The following is a 24,507-nucleotide window of genomic DNA, read 5'->3' on the forward strand; positions in this document are numbered from 1 at the left end:
ACCACAATAAAAAAAGAACTAAAAGACAAAAAAAAAAAAAAAAAAGATGCAAAACAATATGAAGTCAAATTCATTTAAAAATTGTTAACATACACATGTATGTCTGAATTATATACAGACTCACAGACCAGTGACTTGGGTGCCTTTGTAAGACACTGGAAGCATTTTGGTTCAATGTACAATCTGATGCTCCAAGTCAGAGGCTATTTGATTGCAGCACTGGGACACAGGTAGCAAAGACTGTGCCATCAGGAAGCGCCAAAGAACCCCAGATCCGCTGAGGGGGACAATCCTCCAGCATGGGAGAGGCTTCAACAGGAAGATAACCAGGAAGGCAGGCTGCCAGAAGTGCAGCACATTGGTTTAGCTGCTTTACTCTCCTTTGCAATCCTACTTTGCTATGGTTTTCAATAAACCACAGTACATAGCCATAAACTAGATCTAAAGTAGGATCTAGAAATGTATGTGGAATTCACAGAAGCAGAGTCCCAGTGCTAAAAGGAACAAAAGCTAATACATTTTCTTTTTTTACCTCCCAGACATACACTACCCATCTATCACCACCCAGTGAAGGACACACCATTAAAATGAAACACACTCATGAATTTATATCTTTGCCATTTATTTTTTAAAATCTTATTCAAAATATTAAATAATACAATTTCAGATATGAAAAAAATTACTGCAATAACAGTTCAGGTGTACTTCCACTGTGCCTCCCTTCCTTACTGTAACAGTAAACAGTCCACCCTAGAGAAATGATGGACTACCCTGCCTCTTCCATCTCTACACAAACCACATGCCCACTAGCTCACCTGGGTTTTGTGAGTGGTGTTTAACATATATTAGGGGTTGTGTTTTCTAAAAAGTTGTTGTGACACCTGTAAGTCAACCATGTTTCAAATCACATATTTACATACTGATCAACTCCTTATGATAGAAAGACAAGTCAAAATTAAATATAATAAGTAATTTCCAGTTGCTATTAAAAAAGAACAAGAAACAAAACAAAGGGAGAAAGAGTCAGTGTACATATACAGCCTTTATGTATACAAACAGGTATAATTTTAATTTGAAAGACCTAGATACAATATTATTTAAATTACAATGTCTCCTAAAATTCATTCAAACTTACTATAAAAAATAAGCAAGTGAACAAATATGATATAATTTTAAACTCTGCCCCTTGCTTGAAAGCTTGGAGGAACCCGTGCTACAATCAATTGCTAAGTAAAAGCAATTGTACGTGTATTTAATATTTCACGACAATTTCTACCTCTAAATTTAATTCAGTAATTGAAACCAAAAAAGCTATCTATAACATTTTATTTACGTCCACTGCAAACTGCAGAGTCTCTATTGCCAGAATTTCTAGACACATTTATTAATGTGCTACTTAAAATCATGGTCAGAATGAGCAATAATAAATTATACATAAATTATCCAAAAATACCCAAAGCAATTTTCCTGGAAGAAAAAAATGTTACTTATATGTAAAGCATTATTACATATATCCTTGTAGATTACAGTTTGACAGCACAAAGAAATGTGTGCTTAATAAACAGTATTTGGATGGCAGAAAGAGAATCTGAGTCAGCAGTATCAGATGTGTTAGAATTTAATTGTAAGTTTGGGATTTTTTAAAAGTAGCATTACTAACACTTCCAGAAGAAGTACAATAAAGAAATCTAAAACAATAAAAAACTAACAGGTAATGCGTAGCTCCACATTTTGGACACCTGATTGAATTCACCTCTAAAAATGTAGATAAAAAAGTATATACTCCTTGTTCGTGATACTTAATTTCCAAAGCACCAAGGCAAAATAAAGAGAGGCCTACCTCTCATTTAAGTATGAACTGCCAATGGCAAACATCTGCACAATATCATATAAAAAGTCAAGCAAATAAAATTACATAATAAGCAAATGCAAATCACAGTGCTTTAAAATATATAATCATTGGTAATCTTCAGAGAAGGCATTGCTTCATTAACATTCTGGTCAAGACGATGATATTCCACTGTTTTGGAACAAAAACCATCACGCCATTTTCTGCTTTGAACCAGAAGGAAAATCTGGAATAAAACAAAAAAAATCAGATATTCAAAAGAGAAAATAGAGGACACGCTAAAAGTTTTTATAACTGAAATATCTGTCTCCTAGGTTCCCAAATATAAAAGTAAAATGTCAACAACAAAAGGGCTATTTTGTTTTCCATCTTGTAAATAAGCTGAAACAGTGCTTTTTAAATTTTAATATATATAGAAGTCCCTGCTACAGACTGATTCCTGGCCTCCCTCTTCAGAGATGAGCTAATAGACAGCAGTGGAGCCCAGGAACCTACCTGTTTAACAAGTCCCTCAGGTGTTTAGGCCCTCAGGGCTTCCCTGGTGGCTCAGAGGGTAAAGCATCTGCCTACAATGTGGGAGACCCAGGTTCAATCCCTGGGTCGGAAAGATCCCCTGGAGAAGGAAATGGCAACCCACTCCAGTACTCTTGCCTGGAAAATCCCATGGACAGAGAAGCCTGGTAGGCTACAGTCCATGGGGTCGCAAAGAGTCAGACATGACTGAGCAACTTCACTTTCTTTCTTTAGGTGTTTATAATAGAGATGGTCCAACACTGAACACTGGAATAAAACATAACTGTCATTCAAAATTTCAAATACTTACAGAGCTAGTGAGAGACCACTAAACCACAAATAAACCAACTCAAAACCAAAAATGAGATACTGGAATCACTGATTCTCTAAGCTGGAAGGCATTCTGAAATTACCTTTGCATCATTTTGCAGGTAAGAAAATCAACATCCTAAAGGGAAGTGGGTGCTAGGAATCAGAAAGCAAGTTACAACAAAGTCAAGAACTGAGATTTCCTGACTAGTAAGTATTAAAAAGGACACTGTGTTTGACTGCCCTTTAAGTATTTAAAGTTAACTATTTAGCTCAGGGACTGCAGAGCGCCCTGATGAACCCTTACACTAAGTTATCCACACAGTCCTATTTATGCCTCCTCTGCCTCCTGTCATCCAACAAACCAGTTTCAGTACAGCAATGTTCATCATATTACTATTTCTGGATCAAAAACTGAAAACAATCTAAATACTCAACAGGAAAACAGTTAAATTATGTAGCTATTATATCATGTTTTTAAAGAAAATTAATGATATGAAAAACGCTCATGATTTGTTAGGTAAAAGGCAAGATATAAAACTCTATATGAAGTCAAGTTAATTTAAAACTTATTAGCATACACATATATATCTGAATTATACACACATTTACAGGCCAGAAATATACCAAAATGTTAATAATGCTCAGCTTTGGGTAGTAGCTTACACTTTCTTTTCTACATTTTTCTGTGTCCCTAAAAAAGACATCTAATAGTTTAACAACCAGGGGGAAAAGATATCAAAGTATCATTAAGTTCAATGTAAATAAATTAGAAGTCCTAAATTAACATCTCTCTCCACAAGTACTCCCAAAGAAGTTGTTTGTTGTTGTTGTTAGTCGCTCAGTCGTGCCTGACTCTTTGCGACCCCATGGACGGCAGCCCACCAGGCTCCTCTGTCCATGAGATTTTCCAGGCAAGGATACTGGAGTGGGTCGCCCAATGAAGTAGCGATGCTAAATTAAGACATAAAACCTTTTAAAGAAAATCATCAGGCTTTGGTTTTGCTCAAAATCAATTGGCTTCTTTTTTTAGAAGCACCTTTAGTGGGATTCCCTGATAGCTCAGTTGGTAAAGAATCCACCTGCAATTCAGGAGACCCCGGTTCAATTCCTGGGTTGAGGCGATCCACTGGAGAAGGGATAGGCTACCTACTCCAGTATTTTTGGACTTCCCTTGTGGTTCAAATGGTAAAGAATCCACCTGCAATGTGGGAGACCTGGGTTCCATCCCTGGAGAAGGGAAAGCTACCCACTCCAGTATTCTGGCCTAGAGAATTTCATGGACTGTATAGTCCATGGGGTTGCAAAGAGACAGACATGACTGAGCAACTTTCACTCACTCACTCACATGTAGTAAAGCATTCTGTCATTTGTTAAAATACACACAGACATACAAGCTGATGAGATATCACAATATTTTACCATCAACTGAAACCTGATTAAAAGAGGAAAAAAAACCTCTGAATAAGCAAAAGCATTAATAAGAAGTATGACTGAGATAATAGAGGGCAACTAGAGGGGGTGAAAAAATCCCAAACTTACCTTCCTTTTGTTGTGATATGTAATATAAACAATAGCAATACAAAAAGCAAAAATAATAAGGTGGAAAAAGAAATGGCTATCTTCCTCTTCTATATTTGAGGGTGGGGTTTTAAAAGGTCTCTCTGACTGTTCAATTTCCATGTAGCCCCTGTTTTCTTCCAAGGCTTCACTGGACTCATCATCCCGGGGGCTGGTGGTCCAGTCATAGTCTGGTTCTCCATAATCCCCGTTGTCCAGAGTGTCTTTGGCAGTGGACGGAGAACTGTTCAGTGTGAGAAGATCCTCCTCCTCTATGCTAGGATCTTCATTGTTATCAACCTCCTCTTGGAACAGAGCAGTAGTAGGCGAGGGGCGAGGGGCCACGGACGCCGCTCCACTTTTTTCTGTGCTGGTTGTGGGAGGGAGAGTGGTGCTGGTTCGGGAAGCAGAAGGTGTGGTTTGGTTTTCCTTTGTTAAAGCATTCATATTTGCAGTAGAAACATCTGACTTGAGTTCAGGCTGGCTCCATGAATCAGTCTCTGATAGAACCAAAATAAGTAAAGAAAGAAATGTTACACTGAAATCTCCAAATTTATCTCCACCACGCTAGAAGGAAATACACCTATATTTTTCACTAAGCTAGGATTAGTCACCTTTCTGTTCTGCAGCTAGGATAGAGAACGGGTACTGAAATCCAACCTTTGTGAAATTAAAACAGAGGGCACAAGCTCTGTGTGGACTTTGCCAGTGTGACCTAAAGTCAGATCCCTCTCTATTCTTTCTTTTTCTTATGGAGGAAGGCTATAAAATGCAACAGGTCTCTTATGATGCTTAAGTTCTTACTATCTGGCAAGGCAACTATTATCTGATGAATATTTCATTTTCTATTTTTCATTTTTTTATTTCATTTTAAATGCAACACCCCCAGATGACAGCATGTTATGCTGTCAGCAATTATTCTGTATTTTCCTAGTCTGTTCACCCTTCTAGACCATTCACAGTTTCCTCTGTCCTCAAACTTCTAAAACCTTTTCTGTTGTCCTCATTTTCAAAGGCTAATATAACTTCCTGACTTCTCTGAGAAAAACGAAGCCCTCAAAAGAGAAGGTCCACAAACTACCAGAACTCTGGGCTCATGAGTCCAACTGTCTACCTGACATGTCCACTTAGATTTGTCATTCAAATTAACATGTTCAAAATGAAATTCTGACTTTCACTGCCAGGAAGATGGAGTAAATGTATTTTTCCCTATTCTTCCCACTAAAAACAAATAAAACTCTATTACATATAAAATAACATAACTCAATTGTGAAAGGTGGAAAGAATAAGGCAGAGCGATCAGAGACCTCAGGACCTGAGAAACCACCCAGAGTTGACTATCCTGAATTTTCTTTTTACCTCATGTATTCCAGACTTGGAGCTGAAGAATCCAGTAACCTGGAAACACCCAGGAGTATGGACAAAACGGGCCCCCGAAAAAGCCTGCTCTCTCGCCAGAAGATCAGGAGAGAGGCAGCCTAGCAAGAAAGAGAACTTTTGGACGACTGCTCTTACTCTCTCTCCAAACAAACAGCACCACTCTCCACTCACACTTACAGCAGCAAAGACCAAGTGGGGAACCCAGACTACCACCCTGACCAAGCTGCAATGAGGTGCCCCTTCTCCTCCATAATAGGATGTGTCAGAGGAGGCCTAGCAGACAGTCAAGACTTTAGTCATAGCCCAGCAGTAACGAGGCTGTCCCCACCAATATGTCAGTGCAGACCACAAGAGGAGCCAAAACCCCCACCTCTGCCCAGAACTACCAGGACCACCACTGTCCTTAAGGCATCAACACAGATCAAGTAGAGACCCTAGATTTCCAGCTCTAACTGCAAGTAATGTGCACCAACCCCCACCTCCCCTGTCAGAGCAATGTCATAAAAAGCAACTAAAAGAGAAAGTTTAAGACCAGAATCTTAAAAACACAAAGCACCACAATTTACCCCATATGAAATACGTAATTTGAACAGCCCTTGAACTATTAAAGAAACTGAATTCTTAATTTTAAAACTCCCCAAAATTAAATATCCCAGCCCACGTGAGAATGGAGAATTCACTGGAAAATTTCACTGGAGAATTCTACCAAATGTTTAATGAAGAGTTAACACCAATTCTATACAACCTCCTCCAGAGACCTGCAGAGGGAACACTTCACAATTCCTTTTATGAAGCTCCTGAAACCAAAACCAAAGACACTACAGAAAAAGAAAATTACAGATTGGTATCTTTCATGAACAGAAATGCAAAAATTCTTAACAAAATATTAACAAATAGAAACCAGCAATATAAAGTTCCCTGGTGACCTAGTGGTTAGGATTCCAAGCTTTCACTGCCCAGGTTCAATCCCTGGCTGGGGAACTGAGATACCGCAAATCACATAGAACAGCCAAAAAAAAAAGAAATCAGCAATATATAAAATGATACTCCGTGATTAGTAAGGTTTATTACAGAGATGCAAGACCACCTCAATACTCAAAAATCAATGTAATCTAATCTAACATATTAACAAGTTAAATGAACCTTGGCATAAGTCTCACACCTTTCGCAAGAATTTACTAAAAACTGGATCACAAATTTAAATGTAAAACTACACAGATTTTAGGGGCTTCCCTGGTGGTATACTGGATAAGAATCCGCTCCCAATGCAGGGGACATGGGTTCGAGCCCTGGTCCAGGAAGATCCCACGTGCTGTGGAGCAACTAAGCCCATGTGCCACAACTACTAAGCCCATGCGCCTAGAGCCTGTGGTCCACAACAAGAGAAGCCCACACACCACAACTAGAGAAAGCCCTCACACAGCAACGAAGACCCAACACTACCAAAGTTTAAATAAATTAATTAAAATAATAATTTTTTTTTAAAACTACACAGATTTTAGAAAAAGACCTCCAAAAAAATCTTCAGAATCTTGGACTAGATAAATTCTTAGACCTGATACCAAAAACACAATACATAAAAGGAAAAATTCATAAATTGGATTCCGTCGAAATTTTAAAACTTTTGTTCCCTAAAAGACTTTTGTGAGGAAGAAAAGGCAAGCTACCAAGTGGAAGAAGTATCTGTAAGCCCCATACCCAACAAAGGACTAACATCCAGAATACATGAAGAATTATGACAACTCAAAAGTGAAAAAGCAAACAATCCAATTAGAACATGGGCAAAAGACATAAAGAGACATTTCACCAAAAAGAGTATACAGATGGCAAATAAGCACATGAAAAGATGTTAACCATTAGCGAAATGCAAATTAAATCTCAATGAGATATCACCATACACCTATCAGAATGGCTAAAATAAAAAATAACGACCATGTCAAATGTTGGCAAGGATGCAGGGTAACAAGATCACTCACATGTTGCTGTGGTTATGTAACATGTGACAACCATTTCAGAAAAGAGTTTGGTAATTTCTTAAACTAAATGTGCAACTACCACATGACCCAGAAGTTACAGTCCTGGGCATTCATCCTAGAGAAATGAAAACTTATGTTCACATAAAAATCTTTGCATAAATGTTTATAGCAGCCTTATTCAGAATAGCCAAAAACTGGAAACTCAGATGTTCTTCAATAGATGAATGGTTAAACAAAGTGTAGTACACATCCATACCAAGGAACATTACTCAGCAATAAAAAGGAACAAACTATTAATAGTTTAATTAATTTAGATGACTCTCCCAAGAATAATACTAGGTAAAACCAGCCAACTCCCAACAGCTACGTATTATATGATTCCATACATCGCATTCACAAAATGATAAGATTATAGAAATAAAAAATATTAGTGGTTGCCAGGAATCCAGGAGGGAATAGGGATAGGGAAAAAGTGAGGGTGACTTTTTAAAGAGCCACAGAAAAAATCCTTATGGTGATGGAAATGCTCTGTGTTATCTTGACTGTATCAATATCAGTGTCTGGTTGCGGTATTGTCCTACAGTTTTGCGGGATACTATCACTGAGAAAAACTAGGTAAAGGGTACACAGAATTTCTGTATTTACAACTGCAAGTGAATTTACAATTATTGCAAGATGAAAAGGTTAAAGACATGAATTTTTACTCCCCACCCCAAAAAGAGAAGACAAAGAAACAACAAAATAAAAACCCTGTTCTATCTATAGTCTCCTTCTCAGTTATGACAACTCCATTTTTCTGTTGTTCAAACCTAAAGCCTTGCAGTCATTATTTTAACACCCCACATCCGATCTGTTACCCTACCTTCAAAATATATGAAGAATTTGAAGAGTTTTCACCTCTCCGTTGCTACTGCCTAATCCAAGTCATCATCATCTCACCTAGATTATTATAGTAGTCTTCTAAATGATCTGCCTGCTTCTACCATAATCCCCAGTGTCCACTCTCAACGTAACAGCCAGATTCACCCTGTAAAACCTTATGTTAGATGATGTTACTGCTCTGCTTGAAACCACCTAGTAGCTCTCCATTTCTCTCAAAAGTGAAATTCAAAGCCTTTATAATAGCCTATAAGCTCCTATATGACCTGGTCCCCATTATCTCAATGCTATTACCTTTTACTAATCTTCCAAACTATTCTATCCCCACTGCCTACTTAACAGATAGCAGGCACTCAATAAACACTGAATATGCTCTTGACCCAAGCCTCACCACAAATCCTACACTGCTTCCCAAGTAGTGTTTCTGTACCTGCCACACCCTCTCCAAAGCCTTTCTCATAGTTCTTAGCCAGGTAAAACCCCACTCACTCTTCTAAGGGTATCTCCAACATCACCCTATTTGTTGTAACTGATACCTAGCATCAAGTAGGAGTCCACCAGGAAAGCTCCAGACAGGAGGAGAGTTAAGTGCTTGCTTCGGCAGCGCATATACTAAAAGTGGAACGATACAGAGAAGATTAGCATGGCCCCTGCGCAAGGATGACACACAAATTCGTGAAGCGTTCCATACTAAAAAAAAAAAATAGGAGTTAATAAATACTGTTCAAGGAGTAAAAATGTGGAAATTAGTAGGACTTCCCTGGTGGTCCAATGGTTAAGATTCTGTGCTTCCACTGCAGTGGGCATGGGTTTGAACCCTGGTTGGGAAACTAAGATCTTGCATGCGTTGCAGTGCATCCAAACAATAAAAAACACTAGACGTTACATTCAAGAAAACAAACTAGGAATACATCTGAAACATTTGATGTAAATTAGATCAACCTTCTGGACCACCACTCCTTCAAAGAAAAGAGGCTGATTCAGTCAGCTATGACATGTATTCAGAACAAAGCAGTAACTCTGACTTCACAGATTTACTTGTTCAAGTTTATATTTATATATATGTATATAACTTTAGATTTCTAAATGTATGTTCCATCTCTACCCTTCTCTATTTGATATTACCTCTCTAGTTAAAAGTTAACTTTTTAAAAATTAAAAGTTTTTAATTTCTCTTCTGCTGGTCCCTTTTTTAAAACCTGCTTACAACGTATCAATATTTCTCTGAGAATTCATTCACACATTGAATTCTGAGAAACAATGCCTTAAAAATTAAATACATTACATATTAAATAAATTAAGGCAACATCTGGGAGCAATATGATGGCAGAATGTAGAAAGTAGGCATTTTTGAAATAGCATGGCAGACTTGGTCTTATAGTGAGTATCCCATAATCCAAAATAATGCTTACATCAGTTTTTTTTTAATTCATAACACGTAAAACTAAAAAAAGTCTCAGAGATTGCCAAGAATACACCCAAGCACTGAAAGTTTAAGAAACTTAACATGGAACAAGTTTAAATAAAACTGATATGGCAACCTTCTAACGTTCTATGGTTACTTGAAGTTTGAAATTCAATATGTTCTAGCTCTACTTTCATTTTCTTCTGACAAGAGTAACTACTTTGAAATCACTCTACTCTAAGGCACACTTACAAAGAACATCTGTATTAGCCAAAGTTCTACACATGCTACACTGTACTGCAAGGAGCTGCCTCCCTATTAAAAGCACATGTCAGAAGATTTTCAACCGTGTCTTAAAAAGTTGTTTCTGAAACTATAGTTACCAGCTACATATACCCCCAAACCATATATGTTAAGCATTCCAGCAAGAAATATAAATGTTTATATGTCAGTTTTTTCTTAGATGATTAAATGACCAAAACAACCATGCTACTTAAATACTTTAGGAACAGGAATACTTGCATCAGCAAGAGAAATCCCCCTTATTTACTAGCTATGAAAGGACCTTGGGAAAATGGACCACAGTCCTTCCCCAGACTTACAAACACTTCTGGGAGGGTGGTCCACACACCCTCAGTGCTTCTGGGGAAACCCAAGTAAGTAACCACAGCACTGTAGCAGAGGAATGTACGGCTAGACAGCCTCACTGGCAAGTTAAGTGAACACTATCCCATTCATACTGTTTTTCATCTGAACTCAGAAAAGATTTAGGCATAAGAACGACTGTGCCTTGGCCTGAAAATAAAAAGGAGCTACTACACAGGATACTGCTTAAAAGCATTATAAATTCTTATTAGTGCATTTGTTCCTCCCAAGTCTCAGAACAGTTTACAGGTTTCATTTCTCAATAAGGCCTTAGATACTTGATTAACAATGTAACATTTCTAAGAAAAGGAATACCTAATCATGTAGCATTATTTAAAATAGCCAAGACACAGAAACAACCAAGGAGCCCATGGATCAAGGAATGGATAAACAGATTGAGGTATACACACAGGATGAATTATCATTCAGACATAAGAGAATGGAATCTTGCCATCTTCAACAACATGAGGAGATATTCAGGGCATTACACTAATGTGCAATAGGTCAGTAAGAGAAAGACAAATATCATGATTTAATTTACATGTGGCATTTAAAAAACAGAACAAAAAAGGTAAACTCATAGATACAGAAAACAAAACGGTGGGAGAGGCAGGGGGAGAGAATGGAGGTGAAGGGAATCAAAAGATACAAACTTCCAGTTATAAATTAAATAAGTAGTGCAGATGCAATGTACAGCATGGTGACCATAATTAATAACACTGCATACTGGAAAGTTGCTAAGAAAGTAAATCTTCAAAGTCCTCACCATAAGAAAAAAAATTGTTGTTAACGACGCAGGGTGCTGGATGGCAACCAGACTTAATGTATACAAACATCAAATTATTATGCAGTACACCTGAAACTAATATGTCAATCATGACTCAAAAAACTAAAAAAGAAACACTTAAATCCTACAGATCCATCAAAATGAAGCAGGGCTATCTAGGACACGGAGGAACACAAGAGGGGGACTACGTTTACAAGGAATCTCACTTGTCCCAGAACTCCTGTCCTCCTTCCAAGCCCCTCAGAAGCCCAGCGCTCTAGCATTCTGGCTCTTTACCAAGCACCAGAACCTCCCAGTCCTGAGATGTAACAGTACTCAAAGACAGGTCTTTTCCCTTTTGCTCTCCCAAATATGCCATCAGCTCAGTCCAGTCACTGCCCTACCCAACCTTCCTCTTTGCGGTTGATCTCACCATCCCTTGGCCCAGCTAAACCCCGGAGCACCCACCCCTGACCTTGGGACTACCTCTGGATACCACACCTTCTAATCTCCTCAGTACCTGTCCCCTCTGTCCTCTCTTCTAGACCCTCCTAACTCCCTTCTCTATAAAGAAAAAGGAAAAAAAAAAAAAAAAGGTTGTTTGACATTCCAGCGCCACAAGAATCAAGCCATTAGCCACTGCAAGTGCCCATCACAGTGGGCCTGAGGGGAATTCAGGATAGAGAAAAGCAGGATGAAGTATTCTGCCTTGGATATACGGGTCCTATCTAAGGAAATGCCTCTTTAAGGAAAAACTTCAATAACCCCAGATTCCTGTCTCTTCCCAAACAGAGAAAGTACTAAAATTATAACCTTCAGATCTGTTGTTATTAGCAATAATCTTCTGATGTTCGACTACATGTCCCAGCAAAAAAAAAAAAAAAATCATACATATTCTGGCTCCTCCCTTGACCTCTTCGACCAATTTCCCAGAACTGAAAAGCTGGCTCCGCCCGCTACAACCTTTAGTAAGACACTGAATAAACTCAACTCACAGCTCTTACAGTTGTGCGTTTTTTGTGTCTTTTTGTTTTGTTTTTTCACTCCACGCCTCCAAGGAATTTTGGAGACCGCATCACCGCCATTCTCTGTGGCAAACCATTCTTCAAGACTCTCTAGACGGCACGGCCACTCAGCCCTCCCCGCCCATCTACACACTCGCTCCCCGGGTCCCCGGAGCTTTCAAGCCCACTTCTGAGGCCTCTTAAAGACCCTACCTTCACAGACCCCTTCAGACAGCCTCCCTCGCCACAGACCTTCAGACAGCCTCTCCAGGGCTGTAGAGACCCTGCCCCTCTAGACACCGCCACCTGCTCCGGACACTCGGAATCGCCCGTTCCCTGGCCGGGCCCGTCTTGGGGTTCCGCGCCGGGGCCCGCCCCGTCTTCCCGCGTCCGCCCTGCCGCCGCGCCCCCTTTACCACTGGGCGTGATGGCGGATGCAAGCAGGAGAGCCAGGACCAGCGGCCGCGCCAGCCCTCCGGGGACCTGGACACCTGGCCTGGGCGGCAGATTTGCTTGCTCGGCGCCGCGCATCCTCCTCCGGGCGGCGGCAGCCATAACGGTCTCGGCTACGAGCCTGCGCGGTTGCTAGGCTCTGCGTCGTGACGTCAGACACTACGTAAAGCATCGCGGCGTCCGTAGGCGTTTGCGACCCAGCGTGATGACGCCACGGCCAGGACTGGAGCTCTGGAAACGAGAACGAAGGAGAGGCACAGCGGGATTTGGTACAAGGGGGAGCAAGTTAAAGTCGGCTGCAAACTAAGGATGTAATTTGTAAGGTGTGAAGAGGGTCAGAACGAGCCTCTCCCTCCCACTTGACGGGCTACTACACAGCTAATTGTTTTAGAACATTTTTTGAAGTATTTAACTTCGTAATAGAGTGATCCCAAAAGAGAAGTAACTGCCCTCCCCCTCCCAAAAACAAAGGAAACATAAAGAATGGGTGGTGGAATTTTAGGTTAATGTTTTATTTTTTACCTTTCCCCATAATCATTTATTACTTCAACAAATACTTAGCACCTCTCCATGTTTCATTATACAGCACTGAAAGAAACTCCCATCTTTGAGGAATTTCTTTTCCTGTGAGGCTGACTATAGTGTATAATACATACTATATATAATGGTAAAGGTATTAAGAAGGAAAAGCAGAGAAGTGAGCTAGGAAAGAGGAGTAAGCTTCTATTTTTAAATCCTGTAACTTAAAACCCCCAGTATATGAAAATGCAAATTTAGAAGCTTCCAGGAAGTTCCCTTAAGGCCCCAGCCACAATGCTGTGGTCTGTGTGTTCTGTGAATGTTTTCTTAATAAATGTATATAGGCTTCAGGTCATAAAATTAAATTTGATTGATTTGCAGGAAAATCATGTCATGAAACAAGACATTTATTTTACCCCACAGCTTCTCCACTCTGGTCTCCATGATTCCCTTAGAAGCTTGCTCCTCTCCCCCATATACAGTTGAGCTGCCTCTCTGAGGAGAGAAGGGCCTGTGTTCTCCTGAATCTGGTTTCCCTTAACATTTATCTGGCCCTGGTGACCGCTCAGAAACACACAAACTCTGTGTTGTTAAGAAAACTAAGAGGTCATTCATCTATTCATTTCCCCAAGCCAGCCACAAGCCCAAACAGACTGAATGGTGCCCTTATTGCAAAACTTCAGGGTAGCCAGGGTTCAGAGTCCTCCCAAGTTCCCCCAGAGCTTTCCCTCTGAGTACAAAAACCATCACTCAATTTTACAAATAAGTCAATTCTAGCGTCTGCATGTTGGGAGATTCAGGCTTAATCAGGCCTTTTTCCTGTAACGAACATACCTTCAGTCCTCTTTTTTGTCCTCTTTGTTCGTTTGTCCCCATACTAGATTGTTTAAATTCTCCTACTGGTGTATCATGAACTCAGGGCATTTTGCACAATATTCTGACATGCTGCATGCAACAGACAATATATAAATGGAAAATATTCCCTCAGAGAGCCCTTTGTACCTTTCAAAGTACCATTACTGTACCTAGCATCTAACTGGATGTACCCAACAAGCTTTATGTACCACAGTCTCTGAACACATTTAACAAAGTTCTCTTTGAAATAGCTGCAGGTCTTTATGAACCTGATAAAATATGACAAATACTGAAGCCAGCAGGTTTGGGGTGACCAGTTTGCTAAAAGTAAATCTGATACCTGTTTGGAATTGCCACTTTCACACACCCATAAAAAGGAATTCTGCCTAAAACTATTTATCACTGAATAGGAAAAAAGTTTACATTCAATGAAGCTGAGTAATACACATGCAGAGTTACTATTCTATTGATGTTTTGTAAATGCTTGAAGTCCACAAGTTATTTCTAAATATATATGGATCATCCCCAGTGATCCATACCTTTATATGATCCCCTGCCTTTGAGTGTGGGAGGGACAGGTGAATGTGAGCTAGCACTCCTGTGATTAGGTTATGCTATGTGGACAGTTGACTTTAATGGGAAACTGTCCTCAGTGGACCTGACCTAATCAGGTGAGCCCTTGAAAGGATATAAGTTATGGGGATGTAATGTACAGCACAGTGACCATAACTAATGGTTTTAAAACTTCTCATCAGGGACTTCCCTGGTGGTCCAGTGGTTAAGACTCTGAGCTCCCAATGGAGGGGGCATGGGTTTGATCCGTGGTTGGGGAACTAAGATCCCACATGCTACATGTCCAATAAATAAATAAAAACATTTTTAAAAAAAGAAAAAACTTCTCATCACAAGAAAAAAACAATTCTGTACAAGTAATGGATGTTAACTGGACATCCAGGTATGGTGATTATTTCACAATACATACAAATATCAAATCATTTGTTGTACACCTGAAACTAACATAATGTTATATGCCAATTATATCTTAATTTTAAATATAAAATTTTTTGAGAATTAGGTGTTTGGGCTCTTCTGGAGGAAATAAGTGTGGCAAGGATTTGCTGATGAAGTTTTTCTGTTCCAGCTTTCAAAATGGAGAAGACCACGTGTCAAGCAATGCAGATGGTCTCTGTTTGCTGAAAGCAGCCCCTAGCTGATAGCCGGCAACAAAATATCAATAGAAACCACTGTCTTACAACTAAAGGCAACTGAATTCTGCTACAACCATGTGAGCCTAGAAGACTACCCCAAGCTTAAGATGAAGACACAGTTTGGCTGACATCCTAATTTCACCACTGTGAGAATCTTAAGAGAGCCTAGGTACCTAGTGCTTGGACTTCTGACCAACAGAGCTATGAAATAAGTAAGTATTGTTTTAAGCCACTAAATTTGTGGTAATTTGTTATGCAGCAACAGAAAACTAAAAATATCACACACACATAACCACAGCAAGAAGCTGAACAACAAGACAAACATATGCCCTGTTTATTTACACTTTTATTAATAAAGACAACCAAAGAAGGATAAGGTTTCAATATTTTATTCAAGTTTTAAGTGATGTTAATTACAGCATTTGAAGGGGAGAATCTAATTCCACACAAAATGGAACTCTAAAATGTACCCATTAAACTGCTAAAAAATAAACTTGAGTGGCGAGAATACAACAGAAGTCCAATTTAGATTCTGAGTGTTGTCACCATGTGATTACAGTCACAGAGACTCTTCCCAGCTTGCAGCTGGGGCTCTTAGAAGCTACTTCATACTCTGGTGCAAGGGCAAAAAAACCACAATGTGAGAGGGAATTAAGTCCTGAATTATTGGCTTCATCACAACTTCTCCACCCCAAAATGGCACAAAAGAAAGAGCTACCACACCCTGCACACTACTTTTTGTGTAAAAGAGGTGATGGATGGAGGTGGAAAAAGTCCCTGCCTAAAAAAGTCCCTTTCAGATAAGTTTGTACACACCATCAAACAAAGAGCCTCTCCTCAATCAGTTAGGGTAGGAAACCAAGGTTCAATTCTCAGGAAGTTACAATTTCATTCAATTACTCAATAGGAATTTACAAAGTGCCTGCAAATTATCAGCTTCCACTTGCAGCCATTTCTAGGTAAAAAAGAAACCTGACATCTCTAGTGGGGCCAGCAAGCTCCCCACCAAGTCTACAGCTGAAAGGACCTTTTTGAAATTGGGTTTCTTCTGTACCTCTGAAAGGGTAACACCCTAAAGCTGAATCATCTTTAACCTGGAAGTCTAACATGATATTTAGCAATACTTGCATCCCAGACATACAACATTAAAAGGTACACTAAATTCTGAAGGTAGCTATGCTGCAAAATAGTTTAAAATTAAACGATTGTACAATATTCATTTATGCTTGAAACTCCAGTCCTAGACCAAGCTTGTGGCCACCAGCATTGACATTCTTGCCATCCAGCAGAGCCGACAGTGTCAGTTTGATACCTGCAGGAGAAATCAGGGAGAAGAAAGGAAGAGAGAGGTAGAAAAGAAAGGAGAAGAAAGGTTAGCTCAGGAGGATCACTGCAGCACACTGGGGACACCACATCAGGTTCAAAACCTGTTCCAGCCGTGTGTGATCAGCAGGAGCAAAACCACAGGGCTCTTCAGTCCCTGTTACTCAACACCATCTGACTAATGACTAGGCAGCCTAGGATGAGCTGATAAAACAATGATGATTCTTCCACAGCTCACCCAAATCCACTTAAGGGACTCTGCTTTCCTTTATCCTCTCAATATCCCCGGTATCATCAGCACCACACAGTAAACTTCTTTAGCAAAAGCCCCCCTGAAACAAAATCCTAGCTATGAATCAGACCCCAAGGTCTTACGCTCCCACTCACAGCACAGATACAAACACACGGATACATACATACACACACACACACACACACAACTAAATACTATTTTCTCTAGAATAGCTTGATTCTGCCATCATGTAATCTTAGATCTCCAGAATTCAAAGCCCCAATTTAACCAAACTAACCCCAAGGTGGTATTATTTCCTGTAGCTGTAACATTAATTCGATGGACTGGCCTAGCTAACTTTGCAGAAGAAACCTACAAACCAGTTTTACAATGAGGATCATCGGTAGGCTGGTTTTAAGAACTTGCTTGAAATAAGTATCAAGCATTAGGTACACACTGGGACAAAGAATGGAAGAAAATAACTAAAACTGTAGTGTATGTTAGCCTTGGCCTTTTTTCTCCTTCTTAGCACCTCTCCTGTTCTCCAAATGTTTTATAATGACAGCACTCCTTTATAAACATTCAACTATAAAATTTGATATACACTCATTTACAATGTACTGTACAGTTATTTATAAGCAATTAACCTAAAGCAGCAAACCAGCACCACATTTTGTTTTAAGACAGTTAATTTCACCAATACATACCTGGCTTTAGGGTCTGAGTATATCCTAATCCTATCAGGCTGGAGTTGTTCACTTTAGCCTAGTCAAGGAAAAGGTAAGAGTGAAAATGTTAAATACTTCATGTTACTGTCTCTGAACTGAATAAGAGCTTTTTAACTAACCAACTCCGGATTTCAGTATCAAATTCTATTTTTTCATGACCTCTTTGTTTACAGGATTCATTAAATTCAATATGAAATATATTAAATTTAGGAACTAAGTCTCAGAGAGTAACACAAAGAGATAACATAATTTTCAATTAAAAGGAAGTTATTATTTACATTTGATTCCTTATGGTATGTGACCCAATTCCATTTATGCTGTGTATATCTGTAATTTTAAATTATAACAGGTGAGAACACCTTCATTTATGGCCAGAGACATAAAAGACTTTCTTTATAAAAGAGTTCTTCAAGATCTATTTGTTGGGATAAGGAAAAACAGAGCAAATATCAAATGCGGTTATGAATCTTTTGTTATGTGGCAGAATATTATTTGAATTTTCTCTTCATGAAAAACAGAAACAAAAACCATAATGACATGAAGGAAATTCAGCACAGACAAACCTGAATATTTGGAGCAAAAGAATTACTTAAGAATAACTTAAATCTTACACTTAGTGAGTGCTGATTAATAATCAATCAATAAAGCAAATGAGTCAATAATAATTTTCCCCTTATTCTCCTGCCTGAGTTGTAGGGAAATCTGGGCCTCTCCCTGACCCTTTTCTGGGAAATGAGAGGTCAACAGAGCAAGCTCAGGCTGTGAGAACATCGAGTCCTGGCGAAAGCGAGAGCTACCAGGGTGCGTGTTTTCCCGCTCGCACGCTGTTTTTAGACCTGGCATCTCCCACAGGAGAAAACAGGAAGGAAGGCCTCCAGGCAGGCAGTGCCCCATCTAGCTGTTCCGTTTTGCCCACGCCCTCCAAATAACATGGCCCCTTTTCCTTTGTCCTAAAGTGCCTAACCTTAAAGAAGCCAAATTCACTTCCTATCTCAGGAGACTGTAAATTACACAAGCCAGCCCAGAAAGCATCCTGCAACATGAAATTTCCTCATTCCACCCCAAAAGGGCTACAGCCGGCAGTGCCCTGTGACAACAGAGATGAGCTCAACAAGATTTAAGGGTCCACCAGCTATGCTACAGGGTCTGCAAGATAAGAGGCCAATCAGTCAATAAGAGGGCCTGATTTCTTAATATGCAGTATAGGAGCAGGGCAAGAGAATGAAAACTGAGGGGGAAAGGAACATTTAAAACCTTAGGTTCAAGGTTTACAGTCTGCAGTGTGGACTAGGGACTGGTTAGAGAAGGAGGCTCCATAGCAAGGCAGTCTGAGTCAAACACAAACCCCAGCACTTAGCAACTGCCTGCCCTTGGGGCAGTCACTCAGCTGCTCTGAGCTTTCCGTTCCTCATTTGTGAAAACGGATGGAATAGTTTTAAAAAGGCACCTGTCTCAAGTGAGTAGTGTAAGAATTAAATACAGTAATTCACATATAATAGGCTCCATACAGTGTTTGGCACCCACAGTAAGTACTATTACTCTTATTGTTTTAGTCATGGTAAAAACCCTTTCACAGTGAGAAAAATCACTATCCAAAGCATGGAACTCCCATCAGCCCTAAAAGACTGCAACCTAAGGAATCAGGTGGGGTCTCAGCAATACATGATTCCACAGGTACCCACCGAGAAGCAGGCGTCTGGGTCAATCTGGTACTTGGCTGCTATTCCGAAGCGAGTGTTACTGTTTCCTGCTGTCCAGGCCAGATTAACAGCAGTCTCCAGCTTCTTGTTCACCTTCTGATAAATGGAGCCACCAAACTCTGTTCCATCATTTCTGCAAATAAGCACAGCACAGATACCAAGCAGCTTAGCAAGCGGGGCTGAGCTGGGCAAAGCTAACCAAGTCTAACAGAGGATGGGAATGTTGTAAATGGACTGAACTGATCACAAAACAGGCACCAAATTACAGGAAGCCTGATAGGAATGGCACAGACACCAGGGTTGGGAAGGTTCACAGAAGGTAAAAGCTATCTCAGACATCACTGGGAACATGCAAGGCAACTCAGTCAACTACTCAGGCTGCAAGGAACTTGAAGTTTGCTTCCAAAATATTCTTTAAAATAAAAATAGTGACTAGGGCAGTGGGATTCTGAATTCTGAGTGATTTCTTCGAAGGCAGCCTATAGCTGGTGCTTAGCACCAGCAGCTGCATCCACTGCTGTGGGTGCACGGCCAGTAGGAGGAACAGCAATTACAAAAGAACCTAACCTATGAGGCTCGTTGGCCCATGCGTACTGTTGACCCATGCTGCAACACCTACAGTCTTGGTGAACCCTGAAAAGGAGCAACTTGCCATATTATAAAATGTTTCTGTCTTTCAAAAATGAATGAATGAAACCCAGCAGGCCAAACTGGGTTTCCTCTCTTGCCAGCCTCTGGGAATACCCTCTTCCCCTCCCTGACATTTTTAATATAAAAATACAATGTCAGAGTTCTGCTCCATCATTTTGGGTGTCTCCAGTGGAAACGTCACTGGAAACTGTTAAGGCAGAGCCCATTTACTTTGGAATCCAGCAAAAAGCCTAGAACTCACTAACCCAACAAAAAAATTATTACTGTTTCATTACAGACTCTGCTCTTCACTAATAGGCTCTCCTAAAGTAGATGCTCAGAGAACACATTCTAAGTTCTTAAGCTCTCCCCTGAAATTCAGCCAGTCAGACACTGTAATTCCAAAAAGTATTGCAAAAGCCACTACAATATTGTAAAGTAATTAGCCAAAAAGTATAGGAAGAGCCCAGACACCACCTGATTCATAGGGAATCTAACTTCTTCAGAAAGTCAGTATGCTATAAAACAGCAGCTTGTCAAACACAATAGATTCTGGACTGACTGTGGTATGATGCAAAGAGGGAAATTTTCTTGGGCTTAAATGTGTTTAAATGTTAGATTTCTCAATGCATTCTAAAACCAGCAACACTGCCTTCCTGTACTGAACTCTTAAAACCATAGACAGAAGGAACTCACTGCACAGAATTCATCTGTAGGAAACACACAGAATATCTGTTACACATCTGGGCCTCTGCAAGACTAGGGCAACCCAGACTAGCTGTGTCAGCTGTTTCCATGCCAGTTCCAAAAATGAACCATGTCCACTTATTGAAAACCTTGAGGCTCAGATAAGGAAAATAGCTAACAGTCATTGTTCTTCCTAGAACTGTGCAATTTCCCAATTCCAAACCAAGGAAGCTCTTTCTGAATCAGACAAAATTCTCAATTAAAAAATACTTCTATGCTTGTGATATTTTCCTATGACTTTCTTGCATGTTATCTTTTTAAAATTTACTTTTTTTTTTTTTACCTTTTTTGAGTATACACTTCTGTGAGTTTTTATAGACAGACTCGTGTGGCCAGGATATAGAACAGTCCCACAATCAAACTCCCCTGTGCCACCCCTTTGTATAACACCCTCCCTGTTCCCCTCTCTCAACCACTGGGCTGTCCATCTCTATAGTTTTCCTTTGAAAGCAGTTTTAAAGTTTTCTCTAAAGTTTTCCTTTAGTTTTAAAAGACTCACATTTTATTAACTTTTTATATTACTATATATCTTTATGTTAATTTATTATAAAAAAATCCTCAAAATTTTATTAATAGAAATGTTACTAGTTTAGACACAAATACCATTTACTTGTCTGTAAATTTTAAGTCACTTCTTTAGTGACCTCTAGTGGAAAGAAAGAAATCTGGTAAAGTTGTACCCAACTTGTACCACTCATTAGTTTCTTGTATCTACAGAGATATCATGGATGAAATTTTCATTTCCCTTCAATCTAAATCAGCCGTCTATTTCAACCCTCAAGTTAGATTACAAAGGGTCTTCTCTAACCTACCCTGTAATTTTCTCTTCCCTTCACAATACTGTCCAGTTAATAAACTTTTAAATGGACTGCCACACAGAGAAGACAGTATTTAACTGAGACGATCATCTCCTAATTAGTCTCCCATGCCAACATTCCATTCAGTACAGCAAGCTGGTTCTCAGGCAGTATACAGAGAGAGAGGGCTACAACCCCCCACCCCCATCCTATTAACTAAAATGAAAGGACCGCCAGTGTCCGTAAAGCTGCAGGGAAGGGATGCTCCTGTGGACTGACATCACGCTCTTGCCATAACTGGTCAGTCTTTCTGTGTGCACCAGGGACAACATTTTACTGTCCACAGAATAGGGAGAACCTACATCACCTCAGGAAATGGGTAAGTGAGAAACAGGAAAAACACTAGTAGGCCATTTGGCTCATCTGATTCCAAAAAACTCATTTCACAGTGATTAAAAAATGAGCTTAGAAAAAAATCATGAACAACAATCCCCAGACTGCACACACTCATGTACACTTACACATTAGTGTGAAGCTGGAACTCATCGGTCTTGTAGCCAACCGCAAAGTTGCTCTGAGTCACTCGAGACTTTGCGGTCTCAAAATTCATCTGGTAGCCAGCCAGCCAGCCTTCATAACCCAGCACCAGAGCGCCCCGGATGGAAGGACCGGCTATATCAAAATCCACGTCACAGCCCAGGTTGATATGTTCCCGCTTGTACCCTGTCTTAATTTTAGCGTTTTTTTTCCTGAAGGAAAAGAAATAACATTAAAATCAGAAGTTAACTCATTTCATGACAACCACACCAGAAATACAAATTTTAAAAAACTAATCCCTATTTGAGTAGGGGGGTAGGAAAGCAAAGTCAGGGCCCCAGATGTCCTTAAGCAGCTGTTGCAACCTCTCTTCAACCAAAATCCAAAATAATGCAGAAATGCCACCCTAATGAAGTGAGAACACAGGCTTGTACAAGAAACACTAAGTGATTTTTACTGTCGTCTCCCTAGGCTTAACGTAGTGACCTACACACGCATTCATTAGGTAGAGTGCCACCATGTAATTATGAAACAGACGCATCTTTGCTATTTTCCACATCTGTTGGGGGGAAAAAAAATCTGTCATGAAGGTAGCTATCTAAACAGCAGCTCCTTTTTAACAATTTTCTTTTTTGATCACATCCCACAGAATGTGGGATCTTAGTTCCCCAGCCAGGGATTGAACCTGGGGCCCCAGCAGTGAGTGCACCAAGTCCTAACCATTGATTGGATCACCAGCGAAGTCCCTAAACAGCAGCTTTTACTATGTGGCTCAGTAAATAAAGAAACAAATACTAGATTCCTTCTAAGTAAATTCAACAGATGGCTTTTAATTCAGTATCCATGGTATTCCAATGAATATAGATTTCAGAGAACCAGGCAGTGAGGTAGAACCTGAGGCCCTGCAGTCATAAGGGGCCAGGAAGCGCTGGTAGACTGGGCAAGACCCCAGATTTGCATGTATGACCAGATCAGTGCCTCCCTTCCATATTTCACAAGACCCAGCATTTCTCAGGAAGGGCAGGTGAGTTGTGTTACCTGCAAATACATTATCATCATGCCTTTTACCAAAAATCAGCATTAGAGATAAGATCATATCTATCAAATAAAATTGACTATTTCCACCTGATTGTTTCTGTCATTCAACTTCAAAATGAACATCTTCCACAGCAAGAACACTTTCAGTGGAGACCACAGGAGAAAGCAGGTATGCTTCAAGGATCAAGAACCACATAGCCCTGTCCACCCTAACTTCATTCATACTGAGATTAAAGCTTTACCTCCAGCATCCAGACTGTGGGCCCTAAATACCATTCTCTCCTAAAAGGAACCAACACTCCTCAGAAAACTGCAGATTACAGGTTAAGGCAGGAAAGGTGCAGGATGAGCTTGAAGCATCCATCAAACCTATCAAAGAACTCGATGTTGGAGCAAAAGGACTTGAGAACTAAGATGAAGAGGCTCCCAAGGGTTTCAAACATGGGACAGTATGAGCAATGGATTGAAGTATATCAAATGTTACAACCTATGAACTCAAGACACATACACATTGGTCATCTTTAGAGACTAGTGAACGAATTTGTTTTGAAAACAGTAAATAAAAAAGGCACCAAAAAAAGGAAAAAAGAAAAAAAGAGGCACCAAACATGTATCCCACCTTTCCTATACTAACTATACTGCAAGATAACCAGAGTTGATGAGAAGTTTTTCTTTACTGAAATGTTCCAGCTTAAAAAAATGAAGGAAAGATACAGGTAGAAATATCACCAATTTGTAACCCCTTGAGTAGTCATGAATAGCACTAACATACAAAGAGAAAACCAAACTTCTGTATACATCCCTATGGAAGCATATTTCAGCACCACACCTGCCCAATGGAATCTAAATGTGATGAAGCCTCTAGACTTAGCAATCCACAGGAAATGTAGGGGACAGGAGGACAAGTTAAACACCACCACAGAAACAAACAGCAAAATTTATGTGTAATTCTAGAAAGACAAATGATCTCATTTTAACAAATAAATCTCAAGGGGAAAAAAGAAAACAAGATTCTTAAAAACTAAGATTTAGGGGCCATATGAACCAATCTTTATAATTACGTGTGGACAATTTTTGATTCTATAAAAAAGTTTCATGAAATCAGCTAAATCTGAAGAGACTAGACTTAACAATATTAAGAAACTATGATTAATTTTCACAACGAATATTGTGGTTATGCTGTCTTCAAAAGGAATCTTATTTAAAGATACATCTTAAAATATACACAGATAAAATTATGTGATATCTGTTATTTACTTCAAAATAATCTGAGGGTAAGAGGGATTGATTATGGATGTATAAATTAAACATGACTGACCATGGGATGATAATTATTAAAAGCTCAGTGATGAGAACATGATGAAGATATAATATACTTTTTGGCATTCGTTTGCATGTTTGAAATTTTCAATAATAAAAAAATGTAAAGATTAAACACTCCAACTTTCAATGAG

At 39.6% G+C, this 24,507-nt stretch overlaps 2 protein-coding genes and 1 non-coding gene across 6 annotated transcripts in view; 1 reads left to right on the plus strand and 2 right to left on the minus strand.

Annotated features, from left to right (window-relative positions):
* Positions 1-601: 601 nt before the first annotated feature.
* C9H5orf15 (chromosome 9 C5orf15 homolog) lies at positions 602-12,841 on the minus strand. Its single transcript, XM_043912776.1, has 3 exons — positions 12,703-12,841; positions 4,214-4,731; positions 602-2,075 (listed from the first exon to the last, which is right to left on the minus strand). The coding sequence occupies exons 1-3, from the start codon at positions 12,839-12,841 to the stop codon at positions 1,944-1,946; spliced, it is 789 nt and encodes a 262-aa protein (XP_043768711.1). The 3' UTR covers positions 602-1,943.
* Positions 602-24,507, minus strand: part of VDAC1 (voltage dependent anion channel 1) — a 40,643-nt gene continuing 16,737 nt past the window's right edge. For all 4 annotated transcript variants that reach the window (XM_043912772.1, XM_043912774.1, XM_043912773.1 and 1 more), the window contains exons 6-12: positions 22,000-22,227; positions 19,287-19,437; positions 17,584-17,641; positions 13,675-16,633; positions 12,703-12,970; positions 4,214-4,731; positions 602-2,075 (exon numbers count right to left, since the gene is read on the minus strand). In XM_043912772.1, the coding sequence (XP_043768707.1) occupies positions 16,542-16,633; positions 17,584-17,641; positions 19,287-19,437; positions 22,000-22,227 (529 nt within the window). In that variant the 3' untranslated portion in view covers positions 602-2,075; positions 4,214-4,731; positions 12,703-12,970; positions 13,675-16,541. The remainder of the gene's footprint in view (positions 2,076-4,213; positions 4,732-12,702; positions 12,971-13,674; positions 16,634-17,583; positions 17,642-19,286; positions 19,438-21,999; positions 22,228-24,507) is intronic.
* LOC122701098 lies at positions 9,055-9,161 on the plus strand. The gene has a single exon (XR_006342947.1). It is a non-coding gene; the product is annotated as a U6 spliceosomal RNA (small nuclear RNA).

This window comes from Cervus elaphus, chromosome 9 (assembly GCF_910594005.1).
Source record: "Cervus elaphus chromosome 9, mCerEla1.1, whole genome shotgun sequence".
Classification (NCBI taxonomy): Eukaryota; Metazoa; Chordata; class Mammalia; order Artiodactyla; family Cervidae; genus Cervus; species Cervus elaphus.

Coding starts and splice junctions, on each gene's coding strand:
- C9H5orf15 (XM_043912776.1), bottom strand. CDS start 12,841: ATGGCTGCCGCCGCCCGGAGGAGGATGCGCGGCGCCGAGCAAGCAAAT. Junction 4,732..12,702: donor ATCCGCCATCACGCCCAGTG/GTAAAGGGGGCG, acceptor TGGTTCTATCAG/AGACTGATTCATGGAGCCAG. Junction 2,076..4,213: donor CATATCACAACAAAAGGAAG/GTAAGTTTGGGA, acceptor GTTTTATTCCAG/ATTTTCCTTCTGGTTCAAAG.